At 38.2% G+C, this 19,578-nt stretch overlaps 1 protein-coding gene across 1 annotated transcript in view; it reads right to left on the reverse strand.

Annotated features, from left to right (window-relative positions):
* Window positions 1-639: 639 nt before the first annotated feature.
* The window catches only part of DPP4 (dipeptidyl peptidase 4), a 40,714-nt gene continuing 21,775 nt past the window's right edge, over window positions 640-19,578 (reverse strand). Inside the window, exons 15-26 of the mRNA XM_040602743.1 lie at window positions 19,426-19,479; window positions 18,825-18,949; window positions 17,829-17,876; window positions 17,218-17,316; window positions 15,111-15,180; window positions 13,291-13,485; window positions 12,311-12,365; window positions 10,106-10,205; window positions 8,315-8,379; window positions 3,016-3,088; window positions 2,693-2,766; window positions 640-1,869 (exon numbers count right to left, since the gene is read on the reverse strand). Of these exons, the coding sequence (XP_040458677.1) occupies window positions 1,771-1,869; window positions 2,693-2,766; window positions 3,016-3,088; window positions 8,315-8,379; window positions 10,106-10,205; window positions 12,311-12,365; window positions 13,291-13,485; window positions 15,111-15,180; window positions 17,218-17,316; window positions 17,829-17,876; window positions 18,825-18,949; window positions 19,426-19,479 (1,057 nt within the window). The 3' untranslated portion in view covers window positions 640-1,770. The remainder of the gene's footprint in view (window positions 1,870-2,692; window positions 2,767-3,015; window positions 3,089-8,314; window positions 8,380-10,105; window positions 10,206-12,310; window positions 12,366-13,290; window positions 13,486-15,110; window positions 15,181-17,217; window positions 17,317-17,828; window positions 17,877-18,824; window positions 18,950-19,425; window positions 19,480-19,578) is intronic.

The raw sequence follows: 19,578 nt of genomic DNA on the forward strand, positions 1-19,578 counted from the left end.
ATACACAAGCCATCCAGAAATTTACAATGATAATTTTCTTCTATAACCTATCTGCATAGCTATGACTTACCTTTATGCTGATTTATGTTTCTTTCCCTTGAGTCAAAAGAATCAGAGACATGGGTACTATAAGCTCTTGGAGACAACTGACAGCCTGTATCCTACAACACTTTTAACAGTGGTGCCAGCCTACATCAGAACCACTCATACATTGACCCCAATATTACATTTGTAATACCTGACTTCAATTTTTTTTCCCAAAAAATCTTATTGTGTGAGTCAAGGAGCTTTTGGTTAGTCTATGAAGCCAAAATCTTACCTTCCATTTCAGGCCCCCTTCTTTTTCTCCTTTAAGGACAAGCTGCAGAGTCTTGACATTCTCCCCCATGCTTTATCTGTCTGTATGAGTACATTTACATTCATACCTAACTGTCACTAATAACCCACAATACATACATAATCACGTGCTGGCATGTAATATCAAGAAGCTAAGTAGTAGATAATCATGTCACACTCCATTACACATGCCATTAAAACCAGAAATTTCACTGTAAGTCTCTCTCAAAATTAATGGATTTTTGTAAAATTCTAGGAGACCATTCTTTGAGCAACATTTTCAATGATAAGGACTACACCTCCTTTCATAACTTAATGCCTTTATTATTTTAAAGCAGCACAGTTTGTAGTACAAGTGAGTTGCATTTTTTCTATCTATGTGAAATTAAGAAAACTAATCTTATCTTCAGATGGAGAAGCCTACCTGGAGTGCTCAAGATAAAGCAGAAGTTTACTGGTTGGCTACAAGGAAAAGCAGGTTTTCTAAATAGCATGTTCACATGAAAGTTACAGTCCAGCCCTTGCTTTAAGTAATGGCTAGTTTGCATTGTAATGTAGTTATGTCAAGAGTGCAAGGAATATACCCTCTTCAGCAGCAAATATTTAGCTTCTGGAAAAAAATATAATTTTTGTCCCATGGAGAAACAATGGTGGGCTGCTACAGCTTCCAGATAAGATTTTACCAGTGCAGATTCCCACAGTAGGCGCCTTTTTGATTATAAAGTAAGCCCCAATCACAGAAGTACAATAGGAAAAAAAGACATTCAGTGCTGTTGGTTTGAATAGGTCTCATTCAAAATCTTTGGTGAAAGCTGGTTACATGTGCTCCTTGCAAAACTTACACAATTGTAATCTAGGAGATTGCAGCAAAAAATAACTCAAGAAACCGCAGTAAACAAAGCATTTCATTCTGCACAGAAAATATTAACATTGCAATATTCCTGATATTGTTTCTAAAATAATTGATCAAGCATTAGGTAATTTCTGCAAAATCTGGTTATGAATTGTATCAGTATTTCCACAGAAATGATCACAGGGTTAGTTTTATTTTCTATTAGAAACACTATTATTTTTATTCCTCAACTGATCTCTACACTGGCTTTTCTGACATTTTCATCATTAGAAACTGGACTGTTTCTCTTTTAGACTGGAATATCAAAAGGTCCTGATTCAAGCAAGTACCGCGCTATCTAGAATTCTGCAATATACTTACATTCTGGTGATGTTAAGACCTGATTAAACACAATCAATAAAAATGCAATAGTTGCTTGGCAACAGAAGTCATTATAAAGATTAGCATTTCATTGTATACACAGGTATCCCAAGAGCTGACCCTTATCTGATCTTGATTCATAGAAGTTTACACAGGCTCAGTGTCCATTAGCTAGAGAGTTTTGTGGAGAAGTACCATCGCTAACCCCCAAAATGCTGGTGCTAGGACAGTGAGAAACACTGCTTGATGAAATGGCTCATATGGGTATAAATATGCTTATGTGCTTGACCGGTGATGGCATGGTCCTTGTCAGTATACCACTGTGGGAAAGAAAAATACAAAGAATGTTAGTTCCAGCTACATCTAAATGGTAGAAACCAAACATGATAGACATAGAAACATGTGCAGCCATTTACAGTTATCCCAGTATGGAGGCAAAGACATAATGGTGGTAGGAAGCTGCTATGATACTTGTGTCCCTGCTTTGTGTGGGATACACCATCTATTCATGCTAAAAGTACAAAATGAGTACATGGCTTCTCCACACGGAGGGCAGGTGCAGCTCCTCAGTTCAGAGTGGTGCCTGACCTGTGCACCCTGTAAGCCGCGCAAGTTTGGCTGAAGGACAACCACGCACTGGTGCACTTGGCCTCCTTCTATGCTTCATCCTTTTCAGCACTAGTGCTTGTTCATGATATGCTTGAGTGGCCATGCACAGCATAAGAAAGAGCAAAGAACTACTTGTCTTACAAGTTAATAGAGAAACACCAAACACGATGGACAGGTTATCTTGGACTTAGCTGAAGTTAACCTTTCCTTATATCCTATCTGTAAGATACAATTCATCGGACTTTGGGTATATGCAGAAATTGGGATTAGTTGGTTGTCTGAGAACACAAAAAAATTAACACAATGAAAGATTAGGTGAACAGGATGAAATAAGAGGAGTTGCTTTACATTTTTTCTTGTACACAAGATACATGGGTGCTTTACATTAAGATTTCAGTTACTGAACATGAAATACAAGTATGTGAACTTTCATTTAAGATGGCAATTGATTTATACCTAACAACAGGGAGCTTTTGCTATTATTCTCATAATACAAATCCATTATGTATGATGATAAACAAAACCGAACCATACCATTGCTTGAAAATCCACTTCAGCATCAACAAGAGCTTTGGAAATCTGCGCTGCTTGCTGGAAGTGAACATTATCTGAAAAGTGGAAGAAAAGAGGAAAAAGGTAAACAAAAAATAGCTTCTGTACTACTCTGGGGGAAAAGCAAAGCAACTAACACAGTAGACTCCCCAACACTTCTGACTGAAACACAAATTAGCTGCAGAAAGCAGTATTATTTTATTGATGTAAATGTAACAGCCTTGCCCCTTCATGCTTTTGTTTTGTCAGTAGTAGAATTGCAAACCTGTCTGTAATACTAAAATGTCTAATTAACTGCAACTCACCATCTGCTGTTCCATGAATAAGGAGATACTCAACTTCCTTGAATTTTTCAGCTCTGGCCATTACTGTTGAACTCTGAAATTAAAGAAAAAGAGAAAAGAAAAAAAGAGAAAAGAAAAAAGAAAAGAAAAGAAGTGCTATTTATTAGAAGATGATTTGCTACCAACTGACTTTGATTCCTGTTGACAGTCTGGGGTCCTTCAGATAAAAACAACCACCCCTGTTCCCCCCCTGGCCCCGCACCCCCAAGTAGCATGTTCACATATCAAACAACGCTGTGCTTGTACTCAAACCATTCTGCACCGATCTACAATTATTACCAAGGGTTATGTCTGCAAAGTTAACAGGCAATTCCAGAGGGGAAGAGTTTTGTGAGTGAGATACACATTTAATGCATTGCTAACATGTTGTTAGCCTGCAGCACACCACTTGCCATAGGTTTCCTGTGTGACTGCAGACAAGTTAAAAAAATGTTGCCATGGCAACAGCACACCCTATGATAGCAAGGAGTAGATATTGTAGAGACCACATGCATTATCCTTCCCACCAAAACGTACACTAGTTTACCTGTAGGTAAGTCAACAGAGCTAATACTGCAACAGTCTCAAGTAAAAATGGGTGACAACAATTTGAAAATAATGCTTTCCCCAAATATGACAGAGAAACACCTGAAGGTAAAAACCATGAGACCAAATCTATAAATAGAAGTCAAGCTATATTTTAGGAATAGAAAAACAATACAGTGATGAAAAAAATAATCAACTAAGGCTAATCAAGAAACTTAAAACACAGTAACAGCATATTCCCTAGAACATACTAACCACATGACTTGCTACTGTGACTAGGTAATAAAGAATGAGGAAAGTAAGGATTGCAGGTAGGATCTTTAATTTGGGTAAGGAAATGGAATAGGATAGCGCTCTGCCATGAGAGTAGGAAGAAGAAAAGGGACTAGCAACAAGATGTTTTAGGCTTGGTAAGACAACCACCATAATGGGGCAAAAATACGTTGAATCAAATTTCCTTCTATTAGCAACATTATAGGGGTTCTCTGCTGAAAATGACTGAATTCCTGTGGAAGTTTTCCCTCTGTTACAGCAACCTAAAAGCCTCTATGGCAAGGAAAAAAACAGTAAAAATTAGGAACAAAATAATGTGGGGTTTAGGTTTTGGTTTATTTCTTCCCCACCTTGTAGTAAGGCTGTGTTCTTGCACAGGGATTTGCATTTAGTACCCCAAAAAAGTCAAATACATTACACTACCAAGACACAGAAGGGTTTAATTTCCTTATGTCTCTTGTACACTCATGAATCTTTAAAGCAAGCATAAATATTCCTTTTGTCACGGCAGAATAGCGTACCACAGCACTCTCATATTGAAATGGGATTTTGTAGTTTCTCAACCAATTTTAAAAAACAAGTTGAGAGAAAAAGCCACCCTCCAGTCCATAACACGGCAACTGCCGTCTTGATAGTGAGAGGCTGCAGAGCACCAGAGATCCCATTTAACATATGGATATCCACGCACACTGGAAGCATGACACTATCCATTTGAAATGAGTTGGTATCATAGAATAAGAACAGATAGTTATGAGTGCACCAAAACGTGCAGGGAGGGCTTAGATTCAGTGAGAAGCACTGGTACAGCAGCTGATCAAAAGAATGATTCAGAAAGTAATGGCCTAGTGATATTAAAAAAAAAAAAATAATCAAGCAGTATCCTTTCAGTGAATTGTTTTCCACATGTGGAGAGGGAAACTTGATAGCGCGGCTTTATAAGCTTTCTTCCAGCAAATCAGTGCTGGCTTTAGGGACAGCAAACCTTCTGCAAGTGGAAGCCTGACTTGAACTACACTTCTGAGAACTAGACTTTCCAAAAGCAGTTTTAGAAAAAGGATGTCACTATTTTTCCTCTCCAAGCATTAAACAAAATAAAGCTATTTGTAAAATACTTCAGACAGAAGGAACACACATGAGAAATCCTTTCTCAGTTTTTTTATCACTTGCCAGTGATGTCTCACTTGCTGTACCCATACTCAACAGGAAGAGTCCCTTCCCGAAAACGTGCTTTAAGGACACCACTGCTGCCAAAGAAGGTGGCTGCAAGATAGGGAGCAGCCTCAAGTCAGGCACAGTTACAGCACAAAGCAACAGACAGCTGCAATCAGCTGAACAAACCTCAAGTGGACAGCAAATAAATACAACTTCATTTAGCCCTTCTGTTTCACAGTTGCACTGCCGGGACAAAGGTTCTCAAAAGGTAACGTGTACAAGTACAAGAATTAGGCCCTGCTGAGTGTAATTGGCTTTTCTAAAGATCACACAGCAGTCAACATTTTATCAGCACTCCACAAACAAGTTAAGGTTTGGCTGAAACTGAAGGTCTCTCTCCCTTTAGCATATTCTCAGATAATAGAACAAATGTCAAATCAGTACAAGATGGCATATTTACAAAATTGTACCCTGTTTTGCATAACCTAATGATGCAGCAGTTCTTAAGGACTGAACATTTCAAATCTGCTAGAAAAAGATTGCCAAATCTATGACTGTTTCAAACACTTGCCAAAAGCATATCAAATTCAGAGCGAACTGCAAAATAATCTTCTCACAAGTTGAACAGTCTCTTCGGTATGCTTTACATGGCTACTGCATCTGACCTCCCAAGCTCTGCCCTCGTTTAGTCTCCAGTCTTTTACATCAGGGACATTTCTTCCCGGGCAGACAGCTCCCTTGCCATTCTGCCTAGGATCCCTATGGAATTTTATGGGAGCTCCACCCACGCTTGCTCCCTTCTTTGACAAAGCTCTAATTTTTATTTGTCCACAATTACCTTAAAAGGCACCGATCACACCTATTAGCCTACTTAGTATGAGTCATCCTTCAGACTTGACTCTTGACAAAGAGTATTTAAAATGTCAGACTCTCCTCTTTCAATAAAGTGAAACCTACTGTCACAGTAACGCAAAGGTAGGGTGTACCCCGCTTACCACAACTAGTTTCTTGAGACTATATATTCCCATTCATTAATACTCTGCGTTAGCAGCACGCATCTTTTCTAAGCAGGTGTGTACACAGTCTCATTTCTTTTGAATTAGGGCGCCCAGTACAGTTTATGCAACCTTTCACTTTTCAAGCCAGCTTTACAGCGGATGCAGTAGGATAGAGAATATATGATGCAGCATGCAAACCTGACGGTACCAAGTTAACAGTTCAAAAATGCTTTAACAGTTTCAGCTAGGAGAGCTTTCCGTGCATGTTTTGCATTTACTTGCTAAAAAATACTCGGTTCAGAAAACAGCTCTCATCAGCGACAAGGGGCCAGGAGGCTGGCTACTGCGACTGGGACATTGAACAAAGGGGCTGTAAGCCAGGAACGTGCTGGGCTAAAGTCAGTAAAGGTCTTCAGCACAACAAAATCCCACAACCCTTCCATTAATGCTACATGAAAAGCAACTCATTTCTTGAGCTACCCCACCCCTCCAGGTTTATATGGAAAAATAAATTCCAAGTAATACATTATTTGGGGCTTTCAACAACAAATAAGGACTCAAGTTGCATTTTCCTATCTCTAGAAGCAGCAGTGAAGTGTGACAATCTGATCTGTGCAATTGCCCCTCCTCCATCTAGCCACCATTCTCCCCAATTAGTCCTCTGAGTAACACATTTGAAACCTTTAGCTCTTTGATACTGGCAGTTTCAACGTGGCCATTGCCAGCAATGAATACTATGCCAAGAAAATCCGACTCCTGGCTTGAAAGGATTAAACAGTCCTCTGTTGCCATCTGTGCCGTGAAGCTGGTGAATGACTTTGTGCACCCAGAGCGTTAACGTTCGTTCTGCACGACGACAATAACTTCTATTTACACTGCTACCTCGCAGACCTCCTACTGTTCCCACTGCCTTAAAGAAACACTTTTGGAACAAGGCAGGCAGGCGGCTGCAGGCTGCTGGTCAGTCCCCAGTGGGCCTGAGCAGCTCGCTGGCTAGAAGAGGCACAGACAGTACCAAGTCTTCCAGCAGTCACTACCATTGTCCTCAGTTTTGACCAGAACGTCAGTTGGAAAACTAGATTACTGTAGCGATAAGTCAAAACAGACGTTTCTGTCCATATATGTGTGTATTTATATGTTTTACCATATTTTTACATCAACGCAACAACCCCCACCCTTTCCTCTCCCCCACGACATTTAATGCATCAAGACACAATCAGTGCTAAACTGTCTTCTCACCTATTTACCAACCCAAAACAGACAACGCCCCATCTCTTTTCCTCTAACATCCATGTTTGGTTCCAGCATCACTATGGCTGAACACCTCTGTGAAACACCCCAATAATGAGGGCAAAAAGCACCACCCCAATCCCTCGCAGTTCTCCAACAGCCATGGTATGTATTCCCACCTAGGTCCGAAATTTAACTAAACCTTACAGAGGGCTTGGGCTGCTCTGCCCTGTGCCCAGCTACCTGTGACTTCAAAAAGACTCTGAGTCAACAAAAAGCAGTTGGCACATGGAATAGCAAGTCAAGCAATTAATGATGCCATAATGAGGACAGAAGACCTACAGTTATTTTGCTCCCATTAGAACACCTGGAAATTCCCTCACTGCTGGGCAACATTAGTCATTTTAGACCAAACCTTGGACACCCTGTGTTCATGGAGATGGGGCCAAAATTCCATCCCCAACACTGCTGGCTCTCAGTTGGTCTGCAATTTGTTTGATATGATGACAGTAAAGACAGACTTGCCTACCTGTCAAAGTTTCCCAATATTTAGGAAATTTTGATTTCCCTGAAAAAAGCTGGCAGATTCCTGAAACAAGAAAGTCCACACAATACCCTTTTTTTTTTTTTTTTTTTTAAATTATATTTCAGAAAGGACTGGAGTACATTTGTTTTGGTGGAAATGTTTTTTTAAGATAAAGTATAGTTTGCCCACGAGCATATTCATTTTTAAAACAAATTTGTTTCTCGGTGATTAAAATAAAACAGTTTTTACAGCTTGTTTTACAGTCTGCAAAGTAGCCAAATGGAACTGAATGTAAAAAAAAAAAAGAAAACCACAAAAAACCCAACACATCAAACAAACAACAGAAAACCCACACCATACAGCAAGGAGTAACTGCCTCATGCAAATCCAAATGCATGAGACTACAGTCTCAGCAAGCACAATGCAACAGTTCTAGCTGGAAAGAACAAACTTATTTCTTCCTAGGGCGAAGGAACTAGACTGTATACAGAAAAACAGTGATTTAGAAAAGAAAGAACACACTTCAGAACATGAAATAAAGTGATTTCTTTCTTACATTATAGTTGTTCAGATTGTCACTTGCTATAGGAAGGCCCATGTATCGCTCCGTGTATATTGAATCTGTAATTATGAAAAAGAAAATCAGAAACTGCTGCTTAATTTTCAGTCTGTCTACCAGAAATTTTACCTGCTGACACAATAATAAAAATGCATACTGGATATTAACAAAAAACCCCAAATCACACCCCCCCCCCCCCCCCCCCAAAAAAAATAATAAAAAAACAACCAAAAAAAAGAAAAAAGGAAAAAAAAAAGAAGATTAGAAACAGGTTTTCCACAATGAGGCGTGTAGGTAACCATCATTATTCAGAATATTTAATCTTCTTGTTGCCATGGCCACCTGAATGCTGAATATTAATAAAGTACTTTGTGTCAATGTTACCTTATTGTTATTCTTTCAGTAATCCAAATAAAATTACTGAAAATCTTGCAGCAAATGACTAGCATTTAAAAAAAAATCTTAGCAATTCTATCTATATGTTTATTACTAATAATCTGTCAAATGAAAATGTAGTAGTAGATTAGGACTCTGCTTGGATCTATGTTATATATAGTAAAAATTAAGTATCTCTGATTTTCCACAGATTTTTCAGCATGGTAACATATTACCTTTTTTGCAGATTTGCTGCTTTATTTTAAGCCATACAGATCAATTCTCTGTTGCTGCATTCTAATGTCCATTTGACTTCTCATCAGTGTTGTCACACTGTGGGGTTGTTTGGGTGTTATTTGTAATGTTGAGTATGCATGCCTCCATAACCCTTTCCTTTATCTAATCATCTAAAAGTGGAATTTTAGAGATCGTCATCATCATTAAAAAAAGTAGTTCCTGCCATACTGTAATACTCATGTCTAAAACATTATGAAAACATCCCTATGTCCTCAACAGACTGCTGCTAATACCTGGCAGCATGGTTTGATCTGTTGAATGAGCCAGAACACATAATATGCTATTATACAGCCCCTGTGCTAGTTACAGAATGATAAATTATGCCTCTGCCTCCTGGCAGAGGTGTGCTAGGAAACGCTGTCCCTTGAGTGTTTTTGGACAAATTGAAACCGGGAAAGGGAAAATGTCAAAATGTGGTAACATTGTATCAGCACGTATTCTAGTTTTAACTGTGTATAATTTTTTTAACCTGGGAGGAGGGCCCCTGTAACTGTATTTACAGCCTCAAGCAACTACAATCTTATACAATAAGAAGCACGTACAAACTCGTCTGCTTGTTCAGGTTTTCCTCACATCAGGCTATTCCTAAGATTAATTAGATTTATAAAATCAAAATTTTATACTCTAAAAGGAAAAACAAAACAAAGGCAATTCAAATCCTAATCTTTTACTTTGAGAGAGAAAATTACAACGCAAGTTTGACGCGAAGCCTCGCAGTTCATTCTTATAAGTGAAGTAGCATTTTGAAGAAACAATGTTTAATAGCAATGGATTTCTGACATGCAAGATCGGTCTCAGAACATGTGGCAGCTTTGGAAAGCAAACACAGACACATTACAGTAATACTACAAATACAAATACTACAATAATTTACCCCTCGTTAATGGTTAAAGACATTACCTGGAATTGTGGATCTGACTTTTTAAAATGGGAAGTAAGATTTAGGGAATTGGTTTAATTCTGAAACAGAGTACCCACGAGTTCATAAAAACAGACCAAGTGACATTTACATGGCATCTAGTAGATAATCAAAGTTCTGCACTATGAATCAACACTTTGCAGCATGTGCACTGCAAGACATATGGGAATCCTTGTAACAAGGAAGCCATCACATACCATAATATTGCCAACGTGACACAGGGGCAACCGCTATTCCACACTTGAACACGCCGCTTCCAGAGCCAAGCACCATGGAGGTCACATATCCCCCATACGACTGAGAAGAAAACATTGCTGTTATTTTAGTCGGAAAGAAAAGGATGGGGCCCATCTGCTAAACGGTTCATCAGACTTTTATAGGCTCAGTGTTTTTCATATTAATGAACTCCATTCTGAATTTGGGTCAGATCTCACCCAGCCTGCTCAGTTGGGGAAACAGGCATCAAACAGTGCGTGGCAGCTGTGGCACTGATGAATGAGAACTTGTTGGGGAAAAAGGGCGCGAGCGCTGCTGAACTGTGACTCAGCGAAGGATGACAGTGTTTGGTAGCACCGTAGGCAGCAGCGAAAGACAGGAAACAAGACACTGCTGAACCGCTGTGTCCCTCTCCGTGCTGGGGGCGTGGGTGGAAGCAGAGCTGGGGCCCACAACGCGCCTGATGAGTAGTTGCACCAGGGCACCCGAAAATTTACAACTCCCTCAGAGCAGGCCTACGGCAGCTCACTTGCTAAGTCTCCTCCAAAGCGTCAAGAGCAAGACTGTGACTGGGGAGCGAAGGATCTTCTGCTGAGTCTGTGGGAGGAACTGTGCAGCAACACGCTCCTTGCTATGCACAGGGAAAAAATCCTTCACAGCCTAGCCCGATAACACAGATGAGTAAATATCTGACACACTTGAGCATCCAGGCAGCAAGATACCTAAACAGTGTCACCGACCGCCCAAACAACTGCCCTCACTATAGTTTGAAGGGGTTATTTGAGAAAATGAGCCCACCCACATCCAAAAAGAGGAGCAATTTCTGGATCTCATTCCCATCCTGAAACCAGATTGCAGGCAAATGAAACTGTATCACAGCTCAAAGCCCTTCCATGTTTGCTCCAAATTCAACGCTTAGGCCCTCCCAATGAGATCGGCAAAGTGATGCGTGTACTTGGTAATTAAACACAGATACAAATATGTCGCCTAACCTGGCCACAGTAAAGGTATGACTGCTGAACCTATGGAAACAAAATTAACGTATGTAGTGACAGGCTGACAATCTGAAAACTCAAGAGATAAAAAAAAATTAAAAAAAATCTGTTTGCCCACACGTTCAGTATCCAGGATGCATAACCCCAACCTAGCTCCAAAGAGCTCTTCAACTATTCATCCCGAGGCTCATTAAAAGTAAGATGGGAACACATTACGTCCTCCATTTCTGCAAAAAGCATTTCCCTCCCACTAAAGTTAATACTGCTACACTTGACTTGATACAACAGAGATGTTTATCCCAAGGAAAGCCACTAAAGGCACCACCATCATCATCTTGCCATCAAGCAATTTATTCACTGGTGCCTGTCACCAGCAGTGACCAAATTTCAGCTAGCAATTTAATTCAAGATCCTGCATGCGATCCTGCATATACTTAAACATAATATGCTTAAACAGAGCACGCAAGAATACCTGTGACACCAGATAAAAGCAGTGACACGGCAGCCTGGGACAGAGAGATATTCAGAGTTTGAATCAAATAGATATGGCTAACACTACATATGCACTTAGCCTTGCAGCTGAGGGGGTGGGTATGTATATGCTATTAAACACTCCCCTCTACTGTGACAGGTTTTAAAGACACATCAAGACAGAGAAATCTGGCCTCTGTTTGGAAGTACTGCTGAAATAAAATACAGCCAAGCACAACAATATAGCAGATTTAGATATTTTCAGGCTGCTAGCAAAAACATGACAACCATGCCACGCAGCTGGTTCATATGTAATTTTACTTTTTTTTTTTTAATTAGAATAATTTAATATTAGAATATTAGATAGTTAATATCTATTAGAATAGATAATTAGAATAATATAAAGACACACTAGTGAATATATACTTGGATTTTTTTTTTTAAATATTGGTTCATCTTGTACACAGGAACTTGGCAGTATCCCTTTAAATTGTTTTTAGTATCTCTAGTAGTCCTATTTTCTGTTTCAAAGGCTCCTGAACAGTTGCAAAGGGACAACGTATACAGGCACTTTTAAGATGCACTTCATCAGCAGTTACTGGACTGTGCCATGACCCCAAAGGTGCCTTACACCAAGTATTCCAGCACCTCACACACACGGCAGCACAACAAATAGTTGTTACAATGAAATAACATGCCCACCAAACTTTGAGTACTTACCCAACCCCAAATAGCGATTCTGTCCTTATCAACAAAGCTCATTTCAGAGAATGTTCTAAAAGCAAACAGAATAATTAAATGCTTAATGGATTGCAGGTATCTGCCATTATACAGATGTGCCTATTTGCCATTATGTCTGCCTCTTTCTGTTGTACAAATCAGTATTTCCCACTTCATCACAGTGACTGTATATGAAAACATACGATTTAGGCACATGTGTCTCAGAAATTCAGAAAAACATCTGTGCATGTGAAAAGACAAAACCTGGATGCTCTGTAAAAGCCCTCAGTCAAACCACATTCACTGACATTTGTATTGTATTAGGTCAGACTTCACCACCTGCCTTTGCCATTTTAATTTTTTTTTTTTTTTTTTTAAAAAAGAGGAGCAACACTCAAATTGCAGCAGTAAGGGACAGGCCAATACCCATAAATTCAGTCAGGGGGTTAAAAAAAAAACAAAACCACAAAAGGATTCTGAGATGCTATTTTTTCAAATTCCTTAACATTTTAAAAACCTAAAAAGCAAAACCTGTATCACTTCTTTGTGATTCTGAGAGATTCATACTGACATCGTTTGGTTTAGTGAGGTTCTACAAGCATAAATCAAGTGATGAACATGAAGTATGAGGCAAAGGCTGAGCAGCTCATACAAATAACACTGTCACAACAAAAACTTGCAACAAGCTTGGAGTAAAACCTCCAGCTCCAAGTGACTTAGTAGCATGCTCTTCTACTAATCTGACAGCTATCATCTCTATAAAACCAGAAATATGGCAGATTTGTATTACAGCATTCTCTTCATTCTTTTTAAGCATACAATGATGGTTGTCCCATAAATGACACACTTCAGCATGCAAAATTAATGGAAAATTTAGTTATGTTTTTGCCAGTAATTTCAAGCTGACAATTCAAAACCTTCAACTGCACAAGAAACACAGAGAAGAAGGAGCAGGTGTCGACCATTTCACTGTAGCTCACCTGGCTGCTGCTATCTGATCTTCCACTTCATATGTTCCCAGCCTTCGGTTTATTGCATGCATGATTTGATCCCCTTGGTATCCACTTCCTCTGCCATCGAAGCTGGCCACAATGATCTGCTCTGTGCTTGCAAGGTAAGTAGCCCAGCTGATCTGGAAGACTTTATCTACTTTCTGACTACACGGTCCTGCATACCTGGGTGAAAAGTGCCACAGAATTCAGGCATTTACTCTCCACGTACTCTCATCCAGCATTTAAAATACAATTATTGCTGATAATTTTCAGCCGCTAAAGAAGGAAAAACTTTTAAATTAAACTGAGCAAACAAGAAAAGCATCACTAACTCCAAACTGCTGCTTTGCCTGGACACTAAAAGCAACATGTTTTTTTAGGATGTCAAGTGTTATGTTAAGCAAGCAAGCAGACTGGATTTTGTTTTATTGCTTTCTGCTCTAATAAGATACTTATTTTGAATTTAAGTAGCTTATCAGAAATCCAAATCAAATCCCTTTTCGTGTTGGCGTATCTAGTCATCTGAGTTTCAAAGCAATGCTCTTTAACTACTTCTGTTCCATTTACCCCTAATTTATTTGGTTAAAGTCTGAAATCAACAAATAGCCTTCATTTGGGAAAATGATAAAGATCTTTTCCTGCATTTTTAGTGTCTCATCAGTATTCCCTACAGTCTAAACTATTTCTTGTGCAGGCTGAAAAAAAGCAAGCAAAACTGTAATCATAGCTTTTTATTTTAAAATATTTGGAAGCAGTTGAACATTATGAAATCACACTCTGAGTGCCTGGATGCAAAATTCTGTTTGCAGTGCACTTCTCTAGCCACTGTCAAGAGAGTAAGAAATGCAAGAGTGGCTCTTATGGCTTTACAACCCATTTTTATCAGATTTAAAAGCAAAGAAAAAAATTATTAGGAATTCTCTATATCAGACTTTGTTTCCATATGCTATGGATCCTTATTCTTCAGAAAGAATTTCTGATACAGAGATCACCATGAAGCAGAGGTGATCCTGACAAACACCCAGGTAAGTCAATAAAAATAGAATAAAAACCAAAATAAGCCTTAAGAAGTAAAGAGCACTGACTGCCCATTAAAATGAGGCATATCAAAAAGTATTACGGTGCTACCAAATTATGTCATATAAAAATGCAACAGTTAAAAGCTGGTTTCCTTGTGGAGTCAGCTTTTCATAAAAAGCGTAAAAGGTTAACGTTTCTATTTTGATGAAGTTAAATTTCAGTAATTTCTATTTAGAAAAAAAAATATCAGCATGAACAGAAGTGCCTGAGGAAGAATGGACCAAACAGCACGTGCTCACAGTCTTGAACTTATGAAAAAACAAGCAAACGCACTCCTGACCACAAGATGCAGTTTGCCAACACCAGCTGGCAGCCAAATAGCACCGAGAAAATGCCACATCACACTCACTACTTCAGCTTTAGGATACACAGCTTATTCAAAGTTTCATTCTGGAATGTAATTTCATTAACTGTTATTCCTAATGAACTCTTAGAGCAGAGAAGGAGGTAAGCTAACACTAACACCCTGGGCTTGTAAATCAGACACAGAATATATCTGCCTCACCGCCACCAGCCAAATAGGTGCTTGTTAAGCATTACATCACCTTACCGTACAGGAATCTATCACAAATTGGAATACACCTAATTTTTTTTCATTCCCTCTTAAAACTACTTCAAGTAGTAATTAGAAAATAAGCCAGTTTTGTCTTTCCCAAACTTATCAGGAGCATTTGAAGTAGATGAAAGTGATTATTAACACAACATTGCCATGTAACTTGAAGACTTACACATCAAGGAGCAGAGGGTACTTCTTTGATGAATCAAAATGGGGAGGCAATATCATTTGGTACCACAGGTCTAAAAGTGAGAAGAGTTTGACTTAGGTCAGTTCTCCAATGAAATAATTTGACATGCACTGCAATTCATGTAAGAGCACATTTGAGTTACCCCTTATAAATTAAAAAGTAGTTTCATCTGAACTGTCCTTATATATATGCATATATATAGGTAAGTGTTCCTAGCTAATATAAATAATAATAATAAAAAAAAACGTTTTACAGCTAAAATAGCAGAAAGTCTGGAACTGGAATGTCTACAATAATAAAATCTGGGGACTCAACATTCTGTCTTGTAACATTACTCTACATTATAAGCTTACATGCAAAACCTGGTAAGTCTCTACAGTAGTAAAACTGACACTAGCTCAAGTGTTTCTCTACCCAAATATCTCTCCCAGCACCTAAAAAAGAAATTTTAAATATTTTGAACCTGCCAGACAGGCTTTGCATGATGGCATGTAGAGCATTCCGGAAACATATCCAAATATCTATCATTTTTCAAGCAATGCTGATTCTGGTTCCATCCATGTTACTCTTTCCACCCAAGTCGGCTACGAGTTAGCTGAACATTTTAAAAGCACCCCATGTAAGTTTTACAAACTGATTCGCTTATGAATTTTAAGAGAACTGACACTGCAAAGGAAGCATGATGCAAGGCTGATGGACTGCACTGCAGTAATAGCCAAGTGCAAGTCTTACAGAAATTTGTCCAGATGCGAACATGCAAGACATTAAAAGACTGAAAAATTAACAATCTCAACTGAACACATGAAAACACTAATTTTAATTTTTTGCGTACTCTATAGTCATGGGAACAGATTTCTTCTTTGATAACACACAGATTTGTGAGCAGACCTGGAACTTGATGTAGGACTACATAAACGGTTTTATTTCTTTTATTCGTGACATTAAAAATAGATTCCCCTTACCCAAAAGCCTTTACCCTGAAGAGATGAGGTAGTAAGAACAAAGAGGAATATAAAAATCAATATACAACTGATAGCACGAAGAGCATCTTGAAACCTCCATCTTGCCTGGAAGATTTCATCTTTAGCCCTAGTAAAAATGTGACAGCAATAAAAGACAGAAAACACAAAGATAAAGACAGTTATTATCTAAGGTAACAGTGGAAGGAGAGAGGCATCAAAAAGAACAGTTAACAATGACTGACAGAACTCAATACAGTTTGTAAAACATAATTCCATTAAGAATATTCATTCATTTTGTCAGGAGGAAGTTTGTCATGAAGAGAAAGTTAGTAGCAAAGGCTGGAGCAAGAACAGTTTAGACAGGTGCCAGGCCTCCCGCTGCCAGTCCATCTGATGTTCCTCAGCCTAGGAGCACACCAAGAAAGCTCCTGTACCCAGACATGCAAATTCAGAGGAGCACCACGAGCAAAGCATTAGCAGTTCATTTTCTAGGATTGTTCTAGTTTGTATTCAGAGGTTAATGTAGTCTTGGAGCGTGAACATGCTTTTAAGAATGTTTTCAATACAAATATTTCCCTACACAAAGTCCAAGGTGATCTTCTTGAAACATAGCCTAAATGATTTTGTGAGCTTTTCCATTTAGATTGTGTCCATTTTTTGATAAGAACTTCTCCTCCACTGTCCCAATTCAAAACCTGCTAACACAAACCAAAGGGACTCGTACCTGTGAACAAAGACCTACCTGAATTTATAATTTAATTTAAATTCAACAGTGCTTAGGAGCCTTCTGCCCTACACCAGTTCCTCTTATTTATTTAATGCGGTGTTAGGGACTTCTGTTTTTCAGGTAATTATCAAGGAAAAAGGAGCTAAGCCACTTCATCATGAAAATATCAAGATATAACACTAGGGAAAAAGCTTATTTTAGGTAATATTTTGGGACTTCAGAAAAAAACACAGAATGTTTGGAGATGTTAAAAAAAATTAAAATCTTGTCTTGCCTCTAAGTGCTGAGTAACTACAATAATCCCCACTGCACCCATCTTTTCTGTCCTGCTTTTCAGCAGAAGACCTTGAAGCACTTGGTGAAAGAGGTAAAGAAAGGTAAAACATGGTTTTGAACTTACTGTATCCACCTATACTAATGGAGCCAAATTTTTTTGACGGCATCTGAATATCTTTCAATGAATTTTCCAGTTCAGTGTTATTTTCCAAGTATCTGAGGACTAAATAACAAGAGTTAGTAAGAGTCAAAGATTAAATACATTATTTTCAAATGCATTGCTCCTTAATTATGAGCCACTTAAAAAATTCATTCTGAGATGATGGCAACCTACACTGCAGTCTTAGTGTACTGCAGTTTTTGTTTTTCCTCTCAGATGTAATGTTTACAATACAGTTTTCCTTCAGTAATTTAGAAACCAGAAAGCTGGTTTCCCTGTTTTTCATCTAAATGTAATTTCAGAAAAACTGAACAATTATCCAGTAGAAAAGTCATACATTACTCACTGTTTTCTAGCACAATATAAAATAATATTAAATAAACTATGCGTAAACATATGCCAAGCTATATAATTTATTCTTCTGGTTAACTATGCTAGAGTCATTATCTGAAATTAAATTTACCCTTTATAACTGACATTTTAATTATTATACTAAGCAATGAGAACAAAATTAAAATAAATTTACAGTGCCATGTTCTGGCGCACCGCAATTATATTTTAAGACAATTCCATACCTCTATCATCACTGCTTCTGTGCAAAGTAGATATGGGCAGGCCAGGACCTGTTAACAGAGCACCATACCTTCACGTTTGCATGCTGTCTCAAAACACAACCCTCGTAAAGTAACTGGAAGTAGATGAATCATAAAAGCTCAGAACTTGTTTCCCTCCAGTCTGCACAAGCTGGATTTTAAGTTAGTATGGCCCAAACTCAAGCCACAGGATCGCATATAATATTCAGACTGTTTCGCAGGTGAACCACATGATTGTAAAGTACTAAAGAGTTAAACTTCCACTCTTTAGCAAAGGCTACCCATTTGTTGTAGACCATGGTGTGGAAACCAGTAAGTCTTGTCACAGAGACAACAGCAGTCATCTTCAAACAACCATTTTTACAACCTGACAGAACAATTCCCTCTGATGTCTGTTTGTCCTTCTAAGCCCATAGATCAAGGAAGATCTCGGCATCTTAAAACAACAACATACATTTCATTTTAAAGCAAATTTTAGAGAAGATACTATGTTTCTCACCCTTCGATTAATTTATCCCTTGTACTATTTAGCACAAGCATTTACACATCAGAGACAGACTACAGTCGCACTGCTTGAATTTTTTTAAATGGCATTATCTATCTTAATTTTATTCCCCCCCACAGAACACTTCTCTTTATCCAGCTTATTGCTCGTCTTGCTCCCAGATCCTCCAAATTCCTTCTACAGACAGAGCTCCTATGCAGATCTCGAGGACATGCACAGCAGACAGGAGCGTTTTGCACCTCTTTGAGGTCCTCTGACAGACAGAACTATCTCATTTTATCTTTCTAATTTTTGTCAAGGTGCTTTTTAGCCTAGGAAGGGGGTATGTTTTTCTGCTTCCAATGCATTTATCCAATGATATCAACACGTATCATTGTTACGCGCGGTGCATATCAAGATCTTGACGAACTGAACTTCCCCACTCAACTAATCAGTGAGTCATGTTCATGTCAATTAGTTCTGGATATACTCACCACGACAATTTAGTTGATAATACTGTGCATCTTTGCTGAAGGACACAGAATAATACTGGCATCTTTCTTGATTCAGATCACAGCTAACGCATCTAGCAGAATTTGGACTGCTTTCCAAGAGCACTCTGCAAAGTAGACGAGTTTCATTTCAGAGATCAAAGACTTTTTTTTTTTTAAGCTCTGCTACACAAATGTATGCTTTTTAAATAAGATAACCGAATTAAGTATATTAAAATTCAGTAGTAAAGCCCTTACTGATTTAAAAATTAGAGAAAACAGACTTTAAACTTTTGAGTTCAATTAATACTGGAATTATAATAATAGCAAAAAAGGCACGAGGGGTTTTCTTTAGGGGTTTGTTGCTCGAGTATTAGTTGTTTCTTTTCACAATTTTCCCTTATTAACTAAAATATTTTTCTGTAAATTGAGTTATTTTTGCAGTTTATACTCCTACACTGATTTTCATTGAATATCCTATACAGGATCCAAGAGTGATCTAGACTGTGAGCATCCTCATATGTTATTTTGCAATGTTTTTCCTTAAAGTTTCTTGTTCATTAACAACTATTTTACTCATATTGTAGAAAAAAAAATATCTTACTTATAAAGATTTCTTCCTCCTGGCATTCCACCATTTTCATTACTAATGTAGTACCTATAAAAGCAAAACATACCACTTTTGGTAAAGTATCTGCAGTGTTACAATATTTAAAGGCTTATTGTACATGTTTAGATCATGTTTTTAATGAGTTAA

This window comes from Falco naumanni, chromosome 8 (genome assembly GCF_017639655.2).
Source record: "Falco naumanni isolate bFalNau1 chromosome 8, bFalNau1.pat, whole genome shotgun sequence".
Taxonomy (NCBI): Eukaryota; Metazoa; Chordata; class Aves; order Falconiformes; family Falconidae; genus Falco; species Falco naumanni.